Genomic DNA, 21,440 nt, shown 5'->3' on the forward strand with positions numbered 1-21,440 from the left:
AAGCTCAACATTCAGAAAATGAAGATCATGGCATCCAGTCCCATCACTTCATGGGAAATAGATGGGGAAACAGTGGAAAGAGTGTCAGACTTTATTTTTCTGGGCTCCAAAATCACTGCAGATGGTGACTGCAGCCATGAAATTAAAAGATGCTTACTCCTTGGAAGGAAAGTTATGACCCACCTAGATAGCATATTCAAAAGCAGAGACATTACTTTGCCAACAAAGGTCTGTCTAGTCAAGGCTATGGTTTTTCCTGTGGTCATATATGGATGTGAGAGTTGGACTGTGAAGAAGGCTGAGCACCAAAGAATTGATGCTTTTGAACTGTAGTGTTGGAGAAGACTCTTGAGAGTCCCTTGGACTGCAAGGAGATCCAACCAGTCCATTCTGAAGGAGATCAGCCCTGGGATTTCTTTGGAAGGAATGATGCTAAAGCTGAAACTCCAGTACTTTGGCCACCTCATGCAAAGAGTTGACTCATTGGAAAAGACTCTGATGCTGGGAGGGATTGGGGGCAGGAGGAGAAGGGGACGACAGAGGATGAGATGGCTGGATGGCATCACTGACTCGATGGACGTGAGTCTGAGTGAACTCCGGGAGTTGGTGATGGAGAGGGAGGCCTGGCGTGCTGTGATTCATGGGGTCACAAAGAGTCGGACACAACTGAGCGACTGATCTGATCTGATCTGATTTGTGCTATAATGCTCAGTAAATAAGAATGAGGGAAAAGGATTATATTATTGTTTTAATACTGTTATTATCAAAAGCTTATGATCTCTCAATATACCAGATAATTAGTGTACAATGACAGTCTGCTCTTTAGTAGTTTGCAGTTTAGAGATAAGGCTTCCTGTTAATTCTGAGTAAAATAGCTTATGCCTTAAGATGCTCTAGGGAACAAAAAGCTGAGAGTATCTTGTTTTCCTCTGAATAATCTATACACTAAGTATTAGTATCCTTTAATACTATAGAATTTATTTTTCATTATTCATGGCAAGAAATGAAGATTTGTGTAAAATGAGGCTAGTTGGTCAGTTCTTTTGCTTATCCTATCTTCTTTTAAAGTTTTTTTTTTTTTTTCAAAAATTAATTAAAATTATTTATGTATTTTTCGGCTATGCTGGATCTTCCTTGCTGCCTGCAGGCCCTCTTAGTTGTGGAGAGGCGGGGCTGCTCTTTGTTGTGGTGCAGTCACTTCAGTAGTTGCAGCACGTGGGCTGGCTCCCAGGGTCTAGAGCATAGGCTTTACCTTTGTGGCGCCCGGGCTTAACTGCTCCGGGGCCTCTGGGATCTTCCTGGACCCAGGGATCAGACCCGTGTCCCTTGTATTGGCTGGTGGATTGTTAACCACCAGAAAAGAAGTCCTCCTTTTTTTTTAAAATAATGCATATCATGTGTTTATTAAGGGAAAAAATTAACATTCTAGGACTTAGGTCTTTAAAAGGGTATTCATTTAATAACAGCATGAGAAACTTTCCATGTTAGTAAGTGTCCTCTACTCCATCATTCTTAAAGGCTGTATCATAATCCACTGAGTGGTTGTTCCCAATCGCCTGTGGTGTTTCACTAGTTTAAAAGTCACTGTAACTTGGGACTTCCTTGATGGTCCAGTGGTTAAGACGCCATGCTTCCATTGCAGGAGGCATGAGTTTGAGCCCTGATTGGTGAATTAAGATCCTGCATGCCACAGTGCAGTAAAAAAAAAAATAATTTTTTTTAATAAATAAGTAAATAGAATTCTTTGTAATTAAAGCTATTGTCATTATTTCCTTAGCGTAATTTCAGGATTTACACATTTTTCATCTTTGATGCGTATTGGCTAACCATTTTTTGCAGTGTTTCTTGGTCTTGGCTCTCTCCTGTGCCCCTCCACGTCTCTGTTGGGGATAGAGAATGTATTCCTCTGCTAGGTTTCAGTTATCTTGCCTTTCCCAGACTTAAGCTGCCCTCTGGCCTTTAATTATCTGACTCTGTATAGTTCATCCTGGTATCTGTGCCTCCTGTTTGGATTTACTTTCCTTTCTCCACTAGCTTCTGCCTAACACACTCTTTTTTTTTTTTTTTTTAAAACAGTGTCAGACTTTATTTTGGGGGGCTCCAAAATCACTGCAGATGGTGACTGCAGCCATGAAATTAAAAGATGCTTACTCCTTGGAAGGAATGCCTAACACACTCTTAACACACTCTGAGTTTTAGAGACTTTATGAATCTCCCCTCCCCCCATTTTATTAAGCCATCCTGGCTTTCTGTATAGGCACAGTTACACATGTCTATTTGCAGATACATGCAGGCAGAAGTGTCCTCGCTAGTCTTAGAATCTTCCTGATTGTAAGGCCTTTGCTTTCTTTTTTTCCCTCTGCCCTGACTTATAAGCTGCAGGGAGCCATTAAGCTTCAAGCTTACCCTGCCATGCTGCTGGTTGCTGGCAGGTATCCCAGTTGGTGAGTGGGGAGCAGTCCCATTCTGGGAAGTGTTACAGGAGCTGTATGAAGCCTTGGCCCCTTGTCACACAGCTTGGGGAGACAGTATGTGGCACCCCATCCACATCTCTTAAACTTCCTTTGAAAAAGCAAGGGGGCTCCCTCCTTCACATGCTGCTTTGTCATTCCTTGGTGAGGGTGAGGTTGTGGGTCAACTCTTGGTTTCCTCTACAGAGCCAGCCGTTTGCATCTCCCTTGTATGAAATTTTGTTCATCTATTCTGTCTTATAACCTGTGAAATCAAACAGAACATTAGAATAGACTATCTCTGAACTAGTACTTGTAAGGCACCTGTTCTGTCCTGAGCCCTGTACTAGAAACTTCACATTTTATTAAATCTCTTAGCAGCCCTATTAGATAAATAATATTATTTAAGTTTTCTAGATAAGCAAGATTCAGAAAGGTTAAATGACTGATCAAGTTCACAAAGCTGCTAAGTCAACATTCTTAAACCTAGACCTCTCCCAAGTCCAAAACTGGAGAGGTTGGACTTAAGACTTTCTTGGACGCAAATAAATAAAGCCTTTTCTCTTTTCCTTTTCTGGGAGGCAGAAATGGAGACTTGTTTAAGGCATAGGGTTGTTTCTTATCAAATACATTGTCCTTAGTGTACAGAGCAGATTGTCTCAGACACTTCCGTGTGCTTGGAGATGTTGAGAAACTCCAGATTCTGGTTTAGTAGGTCTAGGGTGAGGCCTGAGATTCTTGGTTTCCAGCAAGCTTCCAGATGTTCCTTTGACTAGCACGGCTCTAGATCAGTGGTTTTTAAACCTGAGCAGTCAGAAGATTGACCTGGAGATTCTTGACAAAAATTCAGGTTTACTGGCCCAAAACTCAGAACTTTCTAGTTTGAAGGAGTTTTATGGTAGGCTATGGGAATTGTTTTTGTTTTGTAGTTTTTTTTAAAAAAGAAACTTCCCTAGGTTATTGTGATAAACAGTTTAAGAATCACTGGTCTAGAAGCTGACATATTACTGGTACGTTGTCCCATACAACACAAAGGTGTGAGTGGCAATAAATTTTGCTGTATTAAACATTTGCGAGGCTGTGTTGGTTAGGTTAGGGCTTCCCTGATGGCTCAGATGGTAAAGAATCTGCCTGCAACACAGGAGACCCAGATTCAACCCCTGGGTCAGGAAGATCCCCTGGAGAAGGGAATAGCTACCCACTCGAGTATCCTTGCTTGGAGAATTCATGGACAGAGAAATCTGGCAGGCTATAAAAGAGTAAGAAACCCAGTCATATTTCTTGGAAGGGCTAGCTCACAAACCCCAAGAGCAGAAAGTATTCTTGGATCTCAGAAGGAAACAGCTAGGAATTGGAAAGCCACTAGGAACCGGGGGTGTCCATGCTTCCTAAATTTACTGTTTCCTTTTCTCTGGGAATGGCTTTGGTAGAAAATGGCCACCCAGTTTGGTTTAGCGCCACCAGCCAGTTCCATACTGCTGAGAGAATTTGAATGACCTAGTCTAATCTAGCCTCTGGACTGGTTCTCCCTGAGCCAGGAGGCCACCCCAGGACAGTGCTGTGATCTGGACATCTGGGCTTATATCAGATGAACTCAGCTCCAGGGCCCCACTCTGAGTGCAGGGACATAGGAGTCCCCCTAACATCTTTGGGCAGGCCTCAGTAAGGTGGTTACTCTTAAGTGCTTACTGTGTAGCTCTGTGTTGTTGGGGCAGGAGAACAGAACCAGATAAGATAAAGCCCCTGCTCTTGGAATTGAGAGGGCATTATTAGCTTAATGGAGAAGAGAGACAAGTGAATATTTTAAAACTGTGATAAGATCTAAGTATTGTGAGTAGAGGGCTATCTTGGAAGCCTACAAGAGAGGAACTTAATCAGCCTGGACATTAAGAAATATTAGGAGAGGACATGTCTGAACTGAATCATGAAACGTAAGGACATAATGGCCAGGTAAAGAGAAGAGTAGGCGAAAGCATTTCTGGCATTGGAACAGCCTAACCATGAGATAAAATCATTATATATCATTGAAGATTTTGTGTGAGTAATAATTTATAAGCAGCTCTTTCTATAGTATAACGTCCATGGAAGGATGTGAAGCTGGAGAGATAGATAGGGGCCACGTTGAGGAGAATCTTGATGCCATGCTAAAGGGCTTGAATTTAGGGGAAAGTGAAAGTGAAGTCACTCAGTTGTCTCCAACTCTTTGCAACCCCATGGACTGAAGCCTACCAGGCTCTTCCATCCATGGGATTTTCCAAGCAAGAGTGGGTTACCATTTCCTTCTCCAGGGGATCTTCCCGACCCAGGGATCGAACCCAGGTCTCCCACATTGTAGGCAGATGCTTTACCATCTAAGCCACCAGGGAAGTCGAATTTAGGGGTAGGGGAACTATTAGATATTTTTTAATGGACATGGGAGGATTTCCATTCTTTAAGAAGATGAATGATTATAGTGTGGAGTTTAGTTTTGTTGATGGCCTTGCCTGAAGGCAAGTCGTGTAGAGGAGAGAGGATGAAGAAGAAGGAGCCAACTGTAGGAATATTTAGGAGGAAGTTAGGAGTATAGGGTGAATCCCAGGCTTGAGTGAGCAGGGAGATTTTGGTGGCATCAGATGAAATGAACAATTTGGGGAAGAAGATAATTTGTTTTAGATACATTGAGTTTGAAAATTTGAAAATGCCTGTCAAGACACATCGGTGATGGTGCCAGTTAGGTGGGGTCTCGGCCTTAAATAGTTACCAGAGTTTACAGGTTTGGGAGTGGTTCCCCTCACTCTTCCTTTCTTTTTAAAACCCGCACCCTCCCCCCACCAGTCTCTGCTTGACACTCTTATTCCAACTACTCTTCCTTTTCTTTTTCTATTTTAAATTTAAGACTTACCTACTTCCTCCTTTCATCTTTCTATGCAAGCAGTAGATTGTTTAAAGATTTGACATGTTTTGGCTTCACTCTGAGATTTGCTGGTAGAATTTTAAATGAACTTCCTAGACTATAAGGTATATGAGGACAGAGATCATTCCTAGTAGTTAGGTTTCTCACACCTAGAACAGTTCTTGGCATTGAATTGGTGCTGACTCAGTGAGCAAATAAAGGAATGAATCATTGAATCACATAAAGAGTTTAATAGACTCTATTGGGAATGCCCTTTCTCTAAGACTGATCTTTTCTATCAAGCATTTCTCTGAGTTGAATTTTGGAGAACGAAAGAGGGTTGGTTTGTTACAGAAGTGGATAAGGGCATTTAAGGCAGGAGGAGTAGCATAAGCAGAGACATGGAGGCACAGGACAGATAAGTAATTGAGATGTGAATATCTCTTTCTCTCCTATCTCAGGTCACTCTAGCAAACCTGGTATGGTTTATACTTATGTCTAATAGTGGTTGTGATGTGTTTTGTTTATAATTTTCTACACATGTGTTGGTAAGAATTAGTGATACATAATACGGTTGCACTGGTAGAAAACCTTTCATCAGGTTCATTAGGTCCAAAGTCTAATACAAGTCTTTGAAGCCATCTTTGACTATCAGACAGAATTTACTTCTTCCTCTTCTGTGTTTATATAACATATTATACCTATCTCTGTTATGTTTTCTTATTTACATGTTTCATTTGACTAGTATAGCCCTGACTTTGTAGTTAGTAGACATTAATTAAATGTTTGAAGGATAACTGAGTGAATGAATGGATATTTATAGCCAAGGTCAGCCACACTGAAGAGAAACTTCACCTTCTTTCTCTCTTTTCTCTTGTAGCTATTTGTAGTGGATGTCCAGACAAGCCAGATCACCAAGATTCCCATTCTGAAGGACCGGGAGCCTGGATGTGTGACTCAGCAGGGCTGCGGTATCCATGCTATCGAGCTGAATCCCTCTAGAACACTGTTAGCCACTGGAGGAGACAACCCTAATAGTCTTGCCATCTATAGGCTGCCTACACTAGATCCTGTGTGTGTGGGAGATGTAAGTTTTTAAACAGAGTCCAGCAGGTAACATGGACCTTCCTCCCTTAAGCCCTTCAGGAAGGAATGGTTTGCTTACTGCTGACTCGGGGGCTGGGTTGGGGTGAGGAGTTGTAACGGTGAGATGTGGGTGTAGAGATTTCAGAGTGGGTACTGTGCTCCCCACAGAGAGCTTCAGATGTTGACAGAAGGTATGTTTGATAGAGGTGCGTGCAGCACACCTAAGATGCCAGCAGCAGTGGGTTGGTGTTTACACATCTCCTACTGCCCATGGTCAGAAAAGTTTGTTAAATTATTCATTCAGCAACTGTTTTTTGACCCTTCTGTGGCCAGCCATTGTCTTAGACTCTGGGGATGTAGCAGTGAATAAAAGAGACAAAGCCCCCATATCCTCTTGAAGCCTGTGCTCAAGTCAAGGGAGGCATATAAACCAACAAAAATGTACCAGCAGTAAGTCAGAGCGGTGAGTGCCATGGAGAAGAGTAAAGGCAGGCTAAAGAGAGAGAGTGTGGTGGAGGATGCTGTCGTCAGGGAAGGCCTCTTTGATAAGAATAACACTTGAACAGGGAGGCTTAAGGAAATGTGGGTACACGCCATCCTGATGTCTGAGGAAGAGAGTTCAAAAGATGGAAGAACGTAGAGGTCGGTTCTAGCTGTTGTCCCAGAAAGCAAAGGGGAGAGTGCCAGGATGAAGTTGGAGGGATGAGAGGTGGGTAATGGTGTGGAAGGAGCCACAGGTAAGACATCAAGAGAGAAAGTGCTGGAGCAGTGTGTCCACCGGCCGTGTTTATAGCCCGTAGGCAAGCCAATTTCATTCCAGCTTTGAGCTTCTCAAGACAGAAAGTTAAAGATTGTAGGCTCATGCCAATTGGGTTGCCATCACCAGAGATCAGAATTGTAATTTTTACAAAGATACTTTCATCCAGCCTTTTAAGCTTTTCAGGGGCGTGCGTTGCGATCCTCATTTCACTCGTTTCTTTCCCCCCTCCTCCCGCACCCATCTCGCCCTCCTCTTGAAGGATGGACACAAGGACTGGATCTTTTCCATCGCGTGGATCAGTGACACTATGGCCGTGTCTGGTAAAGTGCCCTTTTGCAAGGAATTCTGGTGTGGCAGGGAGGGAGGGAGGCTCAAAGTTACAAATGGGATAGTAGCGGGACTAGAAATAGCCCAATAACCGACCATCAGCCAGGGGCCAGAAAACCTTGTATCGTCTCTTTATCTGACTTAGCATGTGACCTTGGATAAGTCATGTCCCTTGTATATTCCTAGTCTGGAAAGTACTAGAAGTACTGGTACACTTATTACTCATACTCTGCCTTTTTTAATAGATCCTGTGTGATGGCCCCTTAGCTTCAACATTTTGTTGGGATTCACTGAGACAATAGTTGGGAAAGTGCTTTTGGAAAAGTTGTACTCTGGAAAATATTAGGAGCAATGATCATTTTCTGTACAACTTTATAGTGTTAATAAAGCTGTACAGGATTGGGGGAATTCCCCTCCCAATGGTAGAACAGTCAGGAAAAATACATGGAAATGAGTGAAGAGATACTCAAAATGCTTTCTGAATACCCACAGCAGCCTAGAACACAGGCTCAGAGTGCCAGCCAGCTTTTCTGGGTACCTGGCTTCCCAGGTGGCACAGCAATAAAGAAGCCACCTACCAATGCAGGAGACACAGGAGATGAGGGTCAGGAAGATACCCTGGAGGAGGAAATTGCAACCACTCCAGTATCCTTGCCTGGATAATTCCATAGACAGAGGAGTCTCAGGAGCTACGGTCCACGGGGTTGCAGAGAGTCAGACATGACTGAGCGATGGAGCATGCCTGCATATATATGTAAAAATATAATCGCCCATTCCAAATTCCCAAATTTTTAAAAATCACAAGAGTTGCTAAATTAAGTACTTCATATGTTATTTCATAGAATTATTATAACAATCCTAGAAGGTTTGCATTGTTAGCCTCATTTCACAATTGAGAAGATTTAGATTCTGAAAAGTTATAATTTGCCAGAGGCTACAGAGACAGTGAGAGATGGAGTCAGGATCTGAAGCCAGCTCTCAGTTCAAAGCCCATGTTTAGAACTGCTACAAACAAAGCTCTAAGGGAACATAAATGTTTCTTTCTTTGGATTTTTTGCAAGGCAATAGAAAACAGCAAGGAAGGAAGAGAAGTCTAATGGACAAGCATAGTCACAGTTCAAAATTTTTCACTAGTGGTTCAGAAGCTTTTGGATTCCCTGTCATTTGTCTTCCCAAGAAATGAGAGCTTCTGGAGGGCAAAGACTGAATCCTGTCCCCTCTATAGGGACTATATGTATGACAGTAACCTGAATTAAATGGGGTTGTTGGGAGCCAGGACATGGCTTTTTTGGAGAGCTTTCCTTCTCTTTTTAATATATCCTGGGAGCATTCTATGTTTTCAGGCTGATAGCTTCCAAGGCTACATTTTGTGAACAGTAAGCAAGTTTTAGGAATATTGGCTCTGAAACAGGAACAAACTCACAAATGTAGAATATAAACTTATGGTTACCAAAACAGAGAGGGAGGGAGTTGGGATAGATTAAGGGTATAAGATTAACTGATACAAACTACTGTATATAAAATTAAAAAGTATAAAGGATATACTGTATAGCACAGGGTATTATGCTCAGTATCTTATAATAACCTATAATGGAATATAATCTGCAAAAAATACTGAGTCATTTTGTTATGTACCTAAATCAGTTATATTTCAATTTAAAAAGAAGAAAGAATATTGACTCTGAGAGAAAGATATCCTATGGTCTTGGATTAGAGGAATTAATGCTGTTAAAATACCTGTATTTCCCTAAGCAATCTGCAGATTTAATGCAATCCTTACCAAATACCCATGACATTTTTCATCAAACTAGAGCAGTCCTAAAATTAATATGGAACCACAAAAGACCCCAAATTGCTAGAGCAATTTTTTTTTTTAATTCTGTTTGTTTGCTCGCTTGCTTTTGGCTGCTTTGGGTCTTCGTTGCTATACACAGGCTTTTCTGGTTGCAGTGTGCAGGCTTCCCGCTGTGGTGGCTTTTCTTTTGTGGAGCATGGGCTCTAGGCACTTGGGCTCAGTAGTTGTGGCTCTTGGGCTCCAGGGGACAGGCTCAGTAGTTGTAGCACATGGGTGCAGTTGCTCCACAACATGTGAAATCTTCCTGGACCAGGGATCAATGCAGGTGGATTCTCATCCACTGTACCACCAGGGCAGTCCTGCCAGAGCAATCTTGAGATGAAAAAGAACAAAGCTAGAGATAGCATGCCCCCTGACTTCAGACTAAACTACAAAGCTGTGGTCACTGAAACAGTATGGTACTGGCACAAAAAGACACTCAGATCAATGGGACAGAACAAAGAAGTAAACTGGTCAGTAAATCTGTGGCAAAGCATATACAATGGAGAAAAATCAGTCTTTTTAATGAGAAGTGCTGGGAAAAATGGACAGCTATATGTAAAAGAATGAAATTATTGATAGAACATTTTTCACACCAATATAATAAACTAAACTCAAAATGGATTAAAGACCTAAATGTAAGACTGGAAACCATGAAACTCCTAGAAAACATAGGCAGAACAATCTTTAATATAAATCATAGCAATGTCTTATTTGATCTCCTGAGGCAAAGGAAACAGCAAAAAAAGACAGCCTATGGAATGGGAGAAAATGTTTGCAAATGATATCACCAACAAAGATTAATATCTAAAACATATAAACAGCTCGTACAACTCTATGAAAAAATAAACACCCCAGTTAAAAATTGGTCAGGGGATGTCCCTGGTGGTGCAGTGGGTAAGAATCCACCTGCCAATGCAGGGAATACAGGTTCAATCCCCGGTCGGGGAACTAAGATCCCACAGGCTGAGGAGCAACTAAGCCCACGTGCTCCAGAGCCCCACAACTGGAAATGCCTGCACCACGATGAACAGGGCCACACGAGGCAGTGAAAATCCCATGTGCCACAACCGAGACCCAAAGCAGCCAAAATAAAATTAATAAAATAGGTAGCTGTGGAATTCCCTGGCAGTCCAGTGGTTAAGACTCTGCACTTTCACTGCCAAGAGTGCAAGTTCAGTTCCTGGGCAGGGAACTAAAATCCCACAAGCTACATCTAAAAAGCTAAAACAGGTAGCAACAAGGACCTGTTATATAGCACAGGGAACTCTGCTCAATATATTGTAATAACCTAAATGGGAAAAGAATTTGAAAAAGAATAGATATGTATATATATAACTGAATCACTTTGCTGTACACTTGAAAGTAACACAATACTGTTAATCAACTATATTCCAATGTAAAGTAAAAATAAAAAAAAGCAGATGATGTGGTATATATACACAATGGACTATTAGTCAGCTATTAAAAAAGAATGAAATTCTACCATTTTCAACAACATGGATGGACCTGAAGGGTATTATGCTTAGTAAAATAAGTCAGTGAAAGACAAAAACTCATCACTGGAATGTGGACTCCAAAAATAAAATGAATGTATAAAAACAAAACAAACAGTTTCACAGAAAAAGAGAATAAACTAGTGGCTATCAGTGGGGGTAGGGGGGCAAGATAGAAGTATGGAATTAAGTACGAACTACTATGTATAAAATAAGCAACAGGGATATATTTACAGCCGAGGAAATATGGCTATTATTTTATAATGACCTTAAATGGAGTATAATCTATAAAAATATTGAATCACTGTGCTGTACACCTGAAACATAGAATATTGTAAGTCAACTAATACTAATAGTAAAAAATTAAAATCTAGGGACTTCCCTGGTGGTCTGGTGGTTAAGACTTCCAATGTAGGGGGCACTGGTTTAATCCTTAACTGGGGAAGAGCCCATATGCTTCATGGAGCGGCCAGAAAAAAAAGAAAGATTAAAATCTAAATGCACTATTCACATCTTCTATTGAGACTTTAATTATGATAATATAGACCATACCTTCCTTATAAACTGTAGAATAAAAACTCTACATACACAACAGAAACCCATCAATGTTCCTAATATATAATTTTGCCATCTAAATTGAGGAAATACAGCTTTGTACAAATAATAATCTTCAAATGCTGTGTTCTCCAAATTGTTGCATATTGAAAGAAGCTTGTGTTTCAGTTTCCTGATCATCCAACTAAGTTGGTACACCTCCCTACCCTAATGATGGAGATGCCCTGTGACAGCTGTGTGCAGGATACACAACACCACATACAGTTGTGGAAGCTAAAGAGTAAAATCACAGTATACATTTTAAAACTATAATACGTGCAGAGACAATAAGCCTAATTTGGAGGAGTGATATATATAAAGATTGAGAAACTGCCTCAAATTTTTGCAGTAAGCAGCTCAGTTGCAAATATTAATAGCTCCAACATTCAGCTGTGCAGGAGAGCAGGGGCTAGATTTTTGGGGAGGAACTTCCCTGGCGGTTCAGTGGTTGAGACTCCATGTTTCGGCTGCAGAGGGCTTGGGTTTGATCCTTGGTTGGCATCCTAAGATCCCATAATCTGCACAGTGCAGTAAAAAAAAAAAAAAGCTGTTGAATTTTCAGTTATGCTTCATTTACATCCAAATCAGGAATTTCATACTCTGAGAGGTCACATCAGCAAGAAAGTTCAGATAGTTTTAAGTCAGTGTAGATGTCTTATTTAATTGGGTATAAACAAGGTTCTATTATTTACCAAAAAAAATGTTTGATGTACCATTAGCATTAAAATAGGTTTTGCTGCATTAAAAAAAAGAATATTGGCTCTGATAATAAAGACATGAATTTGAATCCTGGTCCTACCGCTTATTAGCATAGAGGACAAGTTACTTAAGCCTTTTTAAGACTTGGGTTTAAACATGGATAATGATTGTACATACTTTAAAGGGTCATTGGGAAGATCAAATATTATAGTGTTTAGTGGCTGCCATAGTGAAAATGCTCCATACTTGTTAACCAGTGTTAATGTTCACATTTGATGAACATCAACCCCTTGATGATGAACATTCCCCTCAGATTCAGGGTATTCAAACTCATCATCTCCCTCCCAGGACCACACTTCTCCCTACCATTGGTAAATGTTCCTGCCTTCTACCTAGGCACACAGCCAGGGAACTAATTCTGTTCATTCTCCATAGATTACCAAGCCCTGTTGATATGATTTTCTAAAATATCTCTTACACCCATCAATTTATTTTCTGTCTTCCCTGGGTGCTCCTCATCTATCTTTTGAATTATCCCAATGTCCTTCCGTATTTTCTCTCTGATTCTAGTCTTATCTCCTCTAATCTCATCTTCATGTTGCTGCCAGATTAGTTCTTTAAATAAATTTTTCCTTACTGCAAAAGTAACATATGTTTGTTATAAGAATTTTAAAAATTCAAATAAAAAAGGAAAGCATTACCCACACAATCTCTGCCTAGAGATAGCCACTGTTAACATTTTTAAATACATCTTGCTAGTCTTTTTTCAGTACATACTCCAGTTGTTAAAATGGGATCATTACTAGGTTAAAATAGGATCATTTAGAGGGATAGACAGATGTATGATATACCAAGCATAAGAAAACGTTGATGGTAGATTCTAGATGTAAGTATATAATTCATTGTAAAATTCTTTCAGCATTTCAGCGTGCTTGACATTTTTCATAATAAAGCTTGTGGTGTTTTATTTTTTTAACTTGCATTATAACTCTTACGTAGTTCTCTAGATATGCCCTTCTCTTGGTGTCCTTTTCTGGATTTCACACACATTGAACCCTCTGTTTTGAACCTGTCCACAGACCTTACGGTGCAAACAAATTGAGTGATATTTCTCCCATGTTAGATAGTTTTTACTGTGAAGTATTCAGGAGATTTAAAGTGTGGGAGGGGCACCTTCTGGTCTGAAAGGAATGTTGGCAAATACTGATACTGAAAGGAATTTGAAAATTTTTTAAATGGTTCTTGATACACTGTTTTATATCTATCCAATAGACCTGTTTTAAGTGCTTCATTATTATTTCCTAAGGAAAACAATTTATGTTATTAAGCATTCATCTTATGTAGAACAGTCATTCTTAATTCAGGGGTTGTGGTCCCTTTAAGGAGCCTAGGAACCTCCCCGAAGTTGAGTGTGCAATGTAGATCTTTGGTGTATTTTTCCAGAGAAAGAAGTCTTTAACATTCCTAAGTCTGAAGAAGGGGTACTGGGACTCAGAAAATGTTAAGCACCACTGATCTAGAGTGGAAGTTGCCAGATCTTGTTGCCTAGTAGAAATCACCTGTGCATTCATGCCCTAGTAACCTGAGCATTTGGCTTGGAACATTACTGAGCTTTGTCAAATGTATTATGTTCTCTTTTGAAAAGTCTCACCAACCACATTACACTTAAAGGTTACATTTTGATATAACCACTTCCCTGGCAGCACAGTGGTTAAGACTCTGCGCTTTCAATGCAGGGGGTGCAGATTCGATCCCTGGTTGGGGAACTAAGATCCCACAGGTTGTGGGACAGGCATGGTCAAAAAAATATACATATATATATAATTATATATCAACTCCTGCACTTCAGTTGAGTCATCCTCTCAGTGTAGCTGTTAAAATGCATACTGCTGTCCATTTTGGTTTGGGCCGCTGGCCACACTTCCGCACGTGTGAACATGGTGCACAGAGAACTAGGCTAAGAAAGTCCTTTTGAAAAAAAAAAAGTCCTTTTGGCTTCTGTGGGACTGTCTCGTGGCGAGTTGGTATGTCTGATACCCATGGTTTCCTTGCCCGGCAGGCTCGCGTGATGGTTCTATGGGACTCTGGGAGGTGACAGATGATGTGCTGACCAAAAGTGATGCAAGGCACAATGTGTCGCGAGTCCCTGTGTATTCTCACATCACTCACAAGGCCTTAAAGGACATCCCCAAGGAGGACACAAACCCTGACAACTGCAAGGTCCGGGCTCTGGCCTTCAACAACAAGAACAAGGTATGAGCTTGCCAGAGGTCCCTGAAGCCTATTCCCCTTGCTTCAGTTTCTTGGCTTATGTCTTGGAAGATGCTCTTCCCTTTTCTCTTCCCAAGTCAGAACTGCATAACTTGGTTCTGAGCCCAAGCGGCATCTCTTGAAGACTGAGGGATGCTCAGTAACAATCTCTGTCTGAGAAAGATTATAACTAAAATTACGAAACCTTCCCCTTGCAGTGAATATTCTCTGCATGGTTCACGTCTGTTAACCTCTCAGAGTTTCGCCAGGGGCATTCTGATCTGTCTCTCATCTGCACATGACCTTGCAGGTGCTCTGTTTTGGGTATGATTTTCCTACATGCAGTCACTTTCTTCTCTCTTGTATTCAGTTTCTTTTCATTCTTCACAGCCTCTTCTCAATGCTTCCATCAAGTCTAATCATCTGAGTCAGATCTCCTGAAACTGAACTATTAAGTAGACTGCTGGTTTGAAGACCCAGACCCATAAGAGAAGAAAGGCTTTTCCCAAAATTTGAGTCAGACCACAATTTGAGGGCTAGTTCCCTTAGCCTCCCATCTCTCATCCATATTTAGAAGTTAGGGGTAGACTTATCTCCTACCTTAGACCCTGTACTTACAGAAGCTCTCACACTGAGACTTAAAAACTGGCTTTCACGTGTGTGCTCTGTTCTAACAAACAGGATGTCATGTGTATGATTGTATGCTACTGGCTTTTTGAACCTTGAGTGTCTCCGTGCAAGCCTGGACTAGCTTCTTGGGTTCTCTCAAGAAGCAGCCTTGCTTTACTATGTTGTCCAGCTGCATTTCATAGGGTGAGATGAGGGGCTGATAATCCCTGGCACCATCATGGGATCCAAGTGAGGGAATGGAGGACAGCATCCTGCAGGTATTCTCCTGCTTACTGTTGTATGTTAGTTGCTGTGTATATGACCTGTTTTCATTGCTTTTGCAGGAATTGGGAGCAGTATCGCTGGATGGCTACTTTCATCTCTGGAAGACTGAAAATACCCTATCTAAGGTGTGCTGAACAGGACTTAGTAGTTTCACCTTCAAGTTAAAATACTGTCATCTCTGAATTTTTCATTCTTATCTAAAACATGAATTCTTGAAGTGCCTGGACATGTGACCACATGGTACATGAACTTCTGAGTCTAGCCTGCCTCTCTCGAAAATCTTTTAGAGGAGTCAGTGGGGTGATGCTTTCACATTGTTCACACTGCAAGGGCCTGCTGAGACTCCTTGAGCTCGCAGTCTTCCATTCCACAATGCCTTTCAGTATTTGCTTATGGATTATGGACTATTTGCAGCATTGTCAGGGCAGGCAAACCTAAATGTTAGGAGTTGTTGACAAAAGTCAATTAAGAGAAGTCATCTCCAAAATAATCATGTAAGGTATGTGTGTTGGTTGCTTAGTCGTGTCCCAGCTCTTTGCAACCCCATGGGCTGTAGCCTGCCAGGCTTCTCTGTCCATGGAATTCTCCAGACAAGAACACTGGAGTAGGTTACCATTTCTTTCTCTAATGCAAGGTATGAATTTACAATATTTGCAAGCAGCTTTTGCCTAAAGCTAAACGTACCTGTGAATCCTTTGCTCTGTTCTTGTCCCAGAGGCCTTTGAGACTTATTCCTTCTTTGATGGAATCTCTTTCAAGAGGAAGCAGAGCTCCAGGAATTACTGATTCCTTCATGTCGCAGGAGGCTTTATGCTCCACCACCCTTGCTGGGTGCCTCAACTTCAGTGGGCTCTGAAGATTGGCTAAATGATAAGGATCCAGGGTCAGCGCTGATTGGGCTGCTTGGGTTGAGCAGAGCCACGAGTGTGCTTTCTGTAGTGTAAGCTACCACACAGTGGGGTATTTAGGCTGCAGGTAGCCAAAAACAAGGTCTCCTACCTTAAGATCAGTGAGAAGGTTGAGCTCTTCCTGGCAGAGAAAACAGACGGGCCCGTGGCTTTAGTGCCCTGGAGTTATCCCTGGAAACAGCCTGGGGTTTTTGGCCTTTCTCTCTGCTTCTCATTATTTAATTCCAGCTTGACCTTTTCCTCTAACCAGTCCTCTTCAGTACCTAGATCTTGTTTATTATCACCACTCTTTGTTTCTCTAACATGCCTCGGGATGGAGCAATACTTGTCTTTTGATCTCTGACTTTGCATATCTTGTGTATGAGGAAAGCCCACAGAGGTGGGCAGCAAAGAACAGCGCCCTTCTGTATACTCTCTAGTATTATCGTGGTTACCTTTCTCCTCTCTCTGTTTTCAGCTCCTCTCCACCAAACTGCCATATTGCCGTGAAAATGTGTGCCTGGCCTATGGTAATGAATGGTCAGTCTATGCAGTGGGCTCCCAAGCTCACGTCTCTTTCTTGGATCCGCGGCAGCCATCATACAACGTCAAGTCTGTCTGCTCCAGGGAGCGAGGCAGTGGTAAGAGCCCTGTGTGCCCCTCAGGCTTACAGCTGCATTGCCATTGGTTTTTGACCTTCTGTTTCTATATTGGTTTCCAGACAAGTACAGAGATTTTTATGAAGGTGTTTGGTGACACAGAGGGGAGCTGGAATGCCTGCGTGGCAGCCAAGCTTCAAACACTTTAGACAAATGTGTGGTCACAGAAGGCTTTGATGGAAACCAACCATCAGGATATTGGTGGTTTCCGTACTCCCTCACATCACCCTACTCTCTTTCCTGTGTTAGTTTTTTTGTTGGAACTCTGCCTGAACTAGAAAATTCATTTTATGCTAAGGGATGATGCAGTAGACTGAGGGGGATTTTACAGAGGGCTATGAGGAAACTTTTGGGGGTAATAATGATTATTTTCATTGTGGTGATGTTGTTGTGGATATATACATATGTTAAAACTTCACATTGTGTACTTTGAATATTTGCAGTGCATTGTATATAGATTGTAAATCAGTAAAGATAAAGAAGATATTTAGTTCTGACCACTGGATGAACTAGACTTCAAAACCCCACCATCACCACCACCACCAATCTTTAATAGCATATTCTGTCAGAGGGCACCCTCATCCTTTATTGAGGAATAAAAAGGCATGTTTGTACTGTACTTAAAGATTTCAGAATACTTTTGTCAGCCATCTCATTTCATCTTACCAAGAACCCTGTGAGAGGCAGTTTATACCCCATTTTATAGAGGAGGAGACTAGGACCCAGATTGGTTAAATAACTTGCCCAGCATCACACTGGTTGGTGGGGGAACAGCCCAGGGACCAGAATCCAGAGGATCCAATCTAACAAAGTGTGTTTTCTTCTTATCTCTCCTTTGTTCCCCTTCACTGCAGTTAAAAGGCACTGTGTGGATTACACTTTAGCTTCTTTCAAGTATTTATTTTCATGCAAATGTTGCAGATACGCCTTTGTTTTGGACTTGTTTGTTTTCAGTTATCTTTGAAATACTTAGATTTCAGAACTGAGAGAGTAACTGTGTGTAAGTAAGGGAAAGAGTAAATTGCCTTAGCAGGAATGATGTCTGCAGTGAAGAGATTTTGGTTACTGTTACAGGGGTGGCATTCAAACCTAATAAGATATTGATTTCACAAATACTAGTGAAACCTCTTCGCATCGCATGCTCTTATTTAATCCACAGATGCAGCAGATGTGTTTTCCCTGTGACCCAAAGGGATTAGGTGACTTGTCTTAAATTCACAAGTGAGCGACTGTGCACCATTGGGTCTTGAGTTCTAGGCTATTTGCCACTCTCCTAACACACTTAATACCAGATAAAGACCTCTTGCCGTGCCATGGTAGTGGTTTTAGGTCAAATACAAGAAAGTCCTTGTTAATGTAATGATTTATAAATACCCACATTACCCTCAGTTTCAGTGCGGGTTAGAAACATATAATGGAAAAGAGCTCAGAGTGATGAAGGATGCCTTGAGTGAGCCAAGGAGAGGCAAGAAGGTTCAGGGCAGATTTGCGGTCCTAGGCCACAAGCATCTCAGGCATCATCAGGCACTTCTCTGAGGCTTATGGGAAGGTTCCTGTTAATGTGCGGATGGCCAGTGTGGCATCACGGTGCCCTGGCTTGTGCATGAGCTGGGTCTGCCACAGGAAAGGTGATGTGGTATGTCGGGGTGGCACGTGAACTCAGTGCCAGAGAAATTCAGGCTCGCAGATCCGATCACCCTTTTACTTTTCTCTGTCTCAGGGATCCGGTCAGTGAGCTTCTATGAGCACATCATCACTGTGGGCACAGGGCAGGGCTCCCTGCTGTTCTATGATATCCGAGCTCAAAGGTTCCTGGAAGAGAAGCTCTCAGCTTGTTACGGGTCCAAGCCCAAACTCGCAGGAGAGAACCTGAAACTAACAACTGGCAAAGGCTGGCTGGTGAGTAAGCCTGGCCTCACATGGTTACTGGCCAGTGACAGAAAAGTTGTCTTTACATTCCCACCCCTACTAACACATCATAGTTTTTCACTAGTAAGAGGCAGGTAAAGACACTGCCCCGTGATTTTTGTTTTTGTGTCTGCACATCCATGGGAAAACTGAGGCCCAGAAGACATACCAGTTGACCCAGGATAACCCGCAGGTGATAACAGCCAGAAGGAGAAGGAGCCTCCCCCCTGAGACTGCCAGTGAATTATTAAAGCATTGGTTCCAGCAGTCCTGAGAAGACCTTAGGCTTGTGTAGCATTTCTTCATCCTACTTGGCTCCTCCCTAATGTCATTTGGAAAAATAGGGCCCCAAGTCAATGAGCACCAGTCTCCTGGGATCCAGTGATAGATAACAGGACCTTCTCCTTTCAAGGGGCCCAGAAAGCATCCTTGTCCCTTCTTTCGCCTTTTCTGCGCCCCTGGCAAGTGCTAACAGAGTCTCTTTTTTTTCCCCCATAGAATCATGATGAAACCTGGAGGAATTACTTTTCGGACATTGATTTCTTCCCCAATGCTGTTTACACCCACTGCTACGACTCGTCCGGAACGAAACTCTTCGTGGCAGGAGGTCCCCTCCCTTCAGGGCTCCATGGAAACTATGCTGGGCTCTGGAGTTAATGACAACCAACTCTCTCCCAAAATGCAGAGATTTACACTAACTTCCATCCTCAGTTTCCATTTCTTCTTTTGATTTTTTTCCAGTTGTGTGAGGCCCTCATATTTTAGTGGGAACACCAGAGTTTGCCTATGCTTTAAGCACTTGATAGGAAGAACCTCTGTTCAGAAATCTAAAGGACTTTTTGTTTTTTTGTTTCGTTTTTTGTTTGGTAAACAGAATTTAACTTTACTATCTTTTTTCTTTCTGGCTTCTCAACCAGACATTGTTAATTCCTGTTTGTATTTTTTCTTTAAGTGACACACACTCTCCCCACTCTGGGTTCCTTAGATTGACATAATTCATTCTCACCCTTACTTCACTCTTGAGAGGTAGGGCTCCTTTATAATTATATAGTTGCTGTCCTAGACTTTCTGTGAAAGTTTGGGGGCTGTGTGTGTGTTGTATGTGTGGTGTGTGTGTGTGAGAGAGAACTTGTGTGCCTGCACGTACCGTGTGTCATTGAAGTTACCTGGAGTGAGGATTACTGTAATTAAAATATTTATAAAAGAAACAACTTTATTCACAGAGTCCAGCTTTGGGACTGGTCTTTATCTTGTTTTGTAAAGTCTAACAACACTGATTATAGGAAGTAAAAATAGAAAGGAAAACAAATCACCAGTAGGAAACCCTCTGAGTTCGATTGAAAGCTTTCTGGGACTCTGATGCCAGGACTCCAAAGTAATCCATCTCCCACCTGCCTCTCCCCTTCTGTGTGTCCCCTGGGGGAGGACATTGCTGTGTATGTGTCACTTCCACTTCAGTTTCCCATCTGGTCAAATCCATGGCCACTACCCCCAAAACATCAGAGTCTCAGTTCAAAATGCAGCTCTGGCAGTTGCAGAAGGTCTGGTGGGACTTGGTAAAAAGAATTTCCATCCCAACCTCCCTCCCCCTCCTCTCAGACAAGACCTGATATGGTTTCTCAGGGACCTGGAATGGGAGGCCTCAGGTCTGCTAAAATTCACATGCTTTGGTCCCTTTGGCTTTGAGGAGAAATGTCTTTGCCTTTCTTCTAATCTCCCCAGTAGGTTTTGCTTGTGTTTTCTAAAATGGGTTCAGTTCAGGAGGGTGGGGATGAGCAGGGGATTTATCTGTGTGTAGTGAGTGCCTCATGTGTGGAATGTGTGTTTTCTGAAGACAGTGGAGCCGCTCTGTTGGCTCAGCCCTGGGATGGCGATGGGGTGGCCTACAGCCAGCAGCGTTGTGCATGTAAAAGCAGCAGTGTGATCAGTGATTTGTTCCGCCCTTGAACTGTTTAGTCTGAGGTTTTTGAACTTGCAGGCAACTGACTGACCAGTTACTCCTTGTTTTTTTATGCATCATATTGCAGATAAGAGCTGTTCCCACCCCCGCATTCCTCCACCACTCTAAGCACATACTCTGTTTCTGGTAGCAGCCCATTCTGGGGGAAAGAAGTCATATTCCTGCACTGTAGTGTCCAAGTCGCTTTCCCAGTTGTCCCCCCTGCTCTGGGTGTAACTAAGGAGATTGAAAAAAAAAAAGAGTGTCTTCTTTTTGGTGATGGGCGCTGATAGGGAGGGGAGACAGCAAGTCCACCCTGGATAGTGTTGCAAGGCATACACCATAGGTTCTAGAATTCTCATCTTCTAACCTAGAGACATAGGTGCTATAAACAGGGAATTAAGCAAAATGCTGGATGCTACAGATCTTTTAATTGTCTTAATTTTTTTCTATTATTAAACTACAAGCTGTAGATTTCTTAGTTCTCACAGAACTCATTTTAAACCTACTTGTATAAAAAAATAATTTTAGAATGTTTTGTACTGTTGGCAGACCCTCTTCTGTGATGGGTAATGCATTTGGTTGTTTGAGGTTTTGTTTTTCAAAATGTAGCACTTGACTTTTTGCCAAGTAAAAATAAATAAATATTCCAGTGCAAAGTGGTTTGAGTATGTGTAACCAAGAGGCAGCAGGAAAAAGGTCCCAAGTGACTGGTTGGAAGGTCAGTTTGGGGTTCTCAGATTGCCTGAAGTAGAACACCGGAGTTCCCTCAAGGGTAAAGGTGG

At 42.0% G+C, this 21,440-nt stretch overlaps 1 protein-coding gene across 1 annotated transcript in view; it reads left to right on the forward strand.

Moving 5' to 3' along the window:
- The window catches only part of DCAF12 (DDB1 and CUL4 associated factor 12), a 35,358-nt gene extending 15,691 nt beyond the window's left edge, over positions 1 to 19,667 (forward strand). Inside the window, exons 3-9 of the mRNA XM_005903029.2 lie at positions 6,203 to 6,409; positions 7,428 to 7,488; positions 14,178 to 14,371; positions 15,322 to 15,387; positions 16,628 to 16,790; positions 18,529 to 18,707; positions 19,215 to 19,667. Of these exons, the coding sequence (XP_005903091.1) occupies positions 6,203 to 6,409; positions 7,428 to 7,488; positions 14,178 to 14,371; positions 15,322 to 15,387; positions 16,628 to 16,790; positions 18,529 to 18,707; positions 19,215 to 19,373 (1,029 nt within the window). The 3' untranslated portion in view covers positions 19,374 to 19,667. The remainder of the gene's footprint in view (positions 1 to 6,202; positions 6,410 to 7,427; positions 7,489 to 14,177; positions 14,372 to 15,321; positions 15,388 to 16,627; positions 16,791 to 18,528; positions 18,708 to 19,214) is intronic.
- The last annotated feature ends 1,773 nt before the right edge of the window (positions 19,668 to 21,440 follow it).

Source organism: Bos mutus, chromosome 8 (genome assembly GCF_027580195.1).
Source record: "Bos mutus isolate GX-2022 chromosome 8, NWIPB_WYAK_1.1, whole genome shotgun sequence".
NCBI lineage: Eukaryota > Metazoa > Chordata > Mammalia > Artiodactyla > Bovidae > Bos > Bos mutus.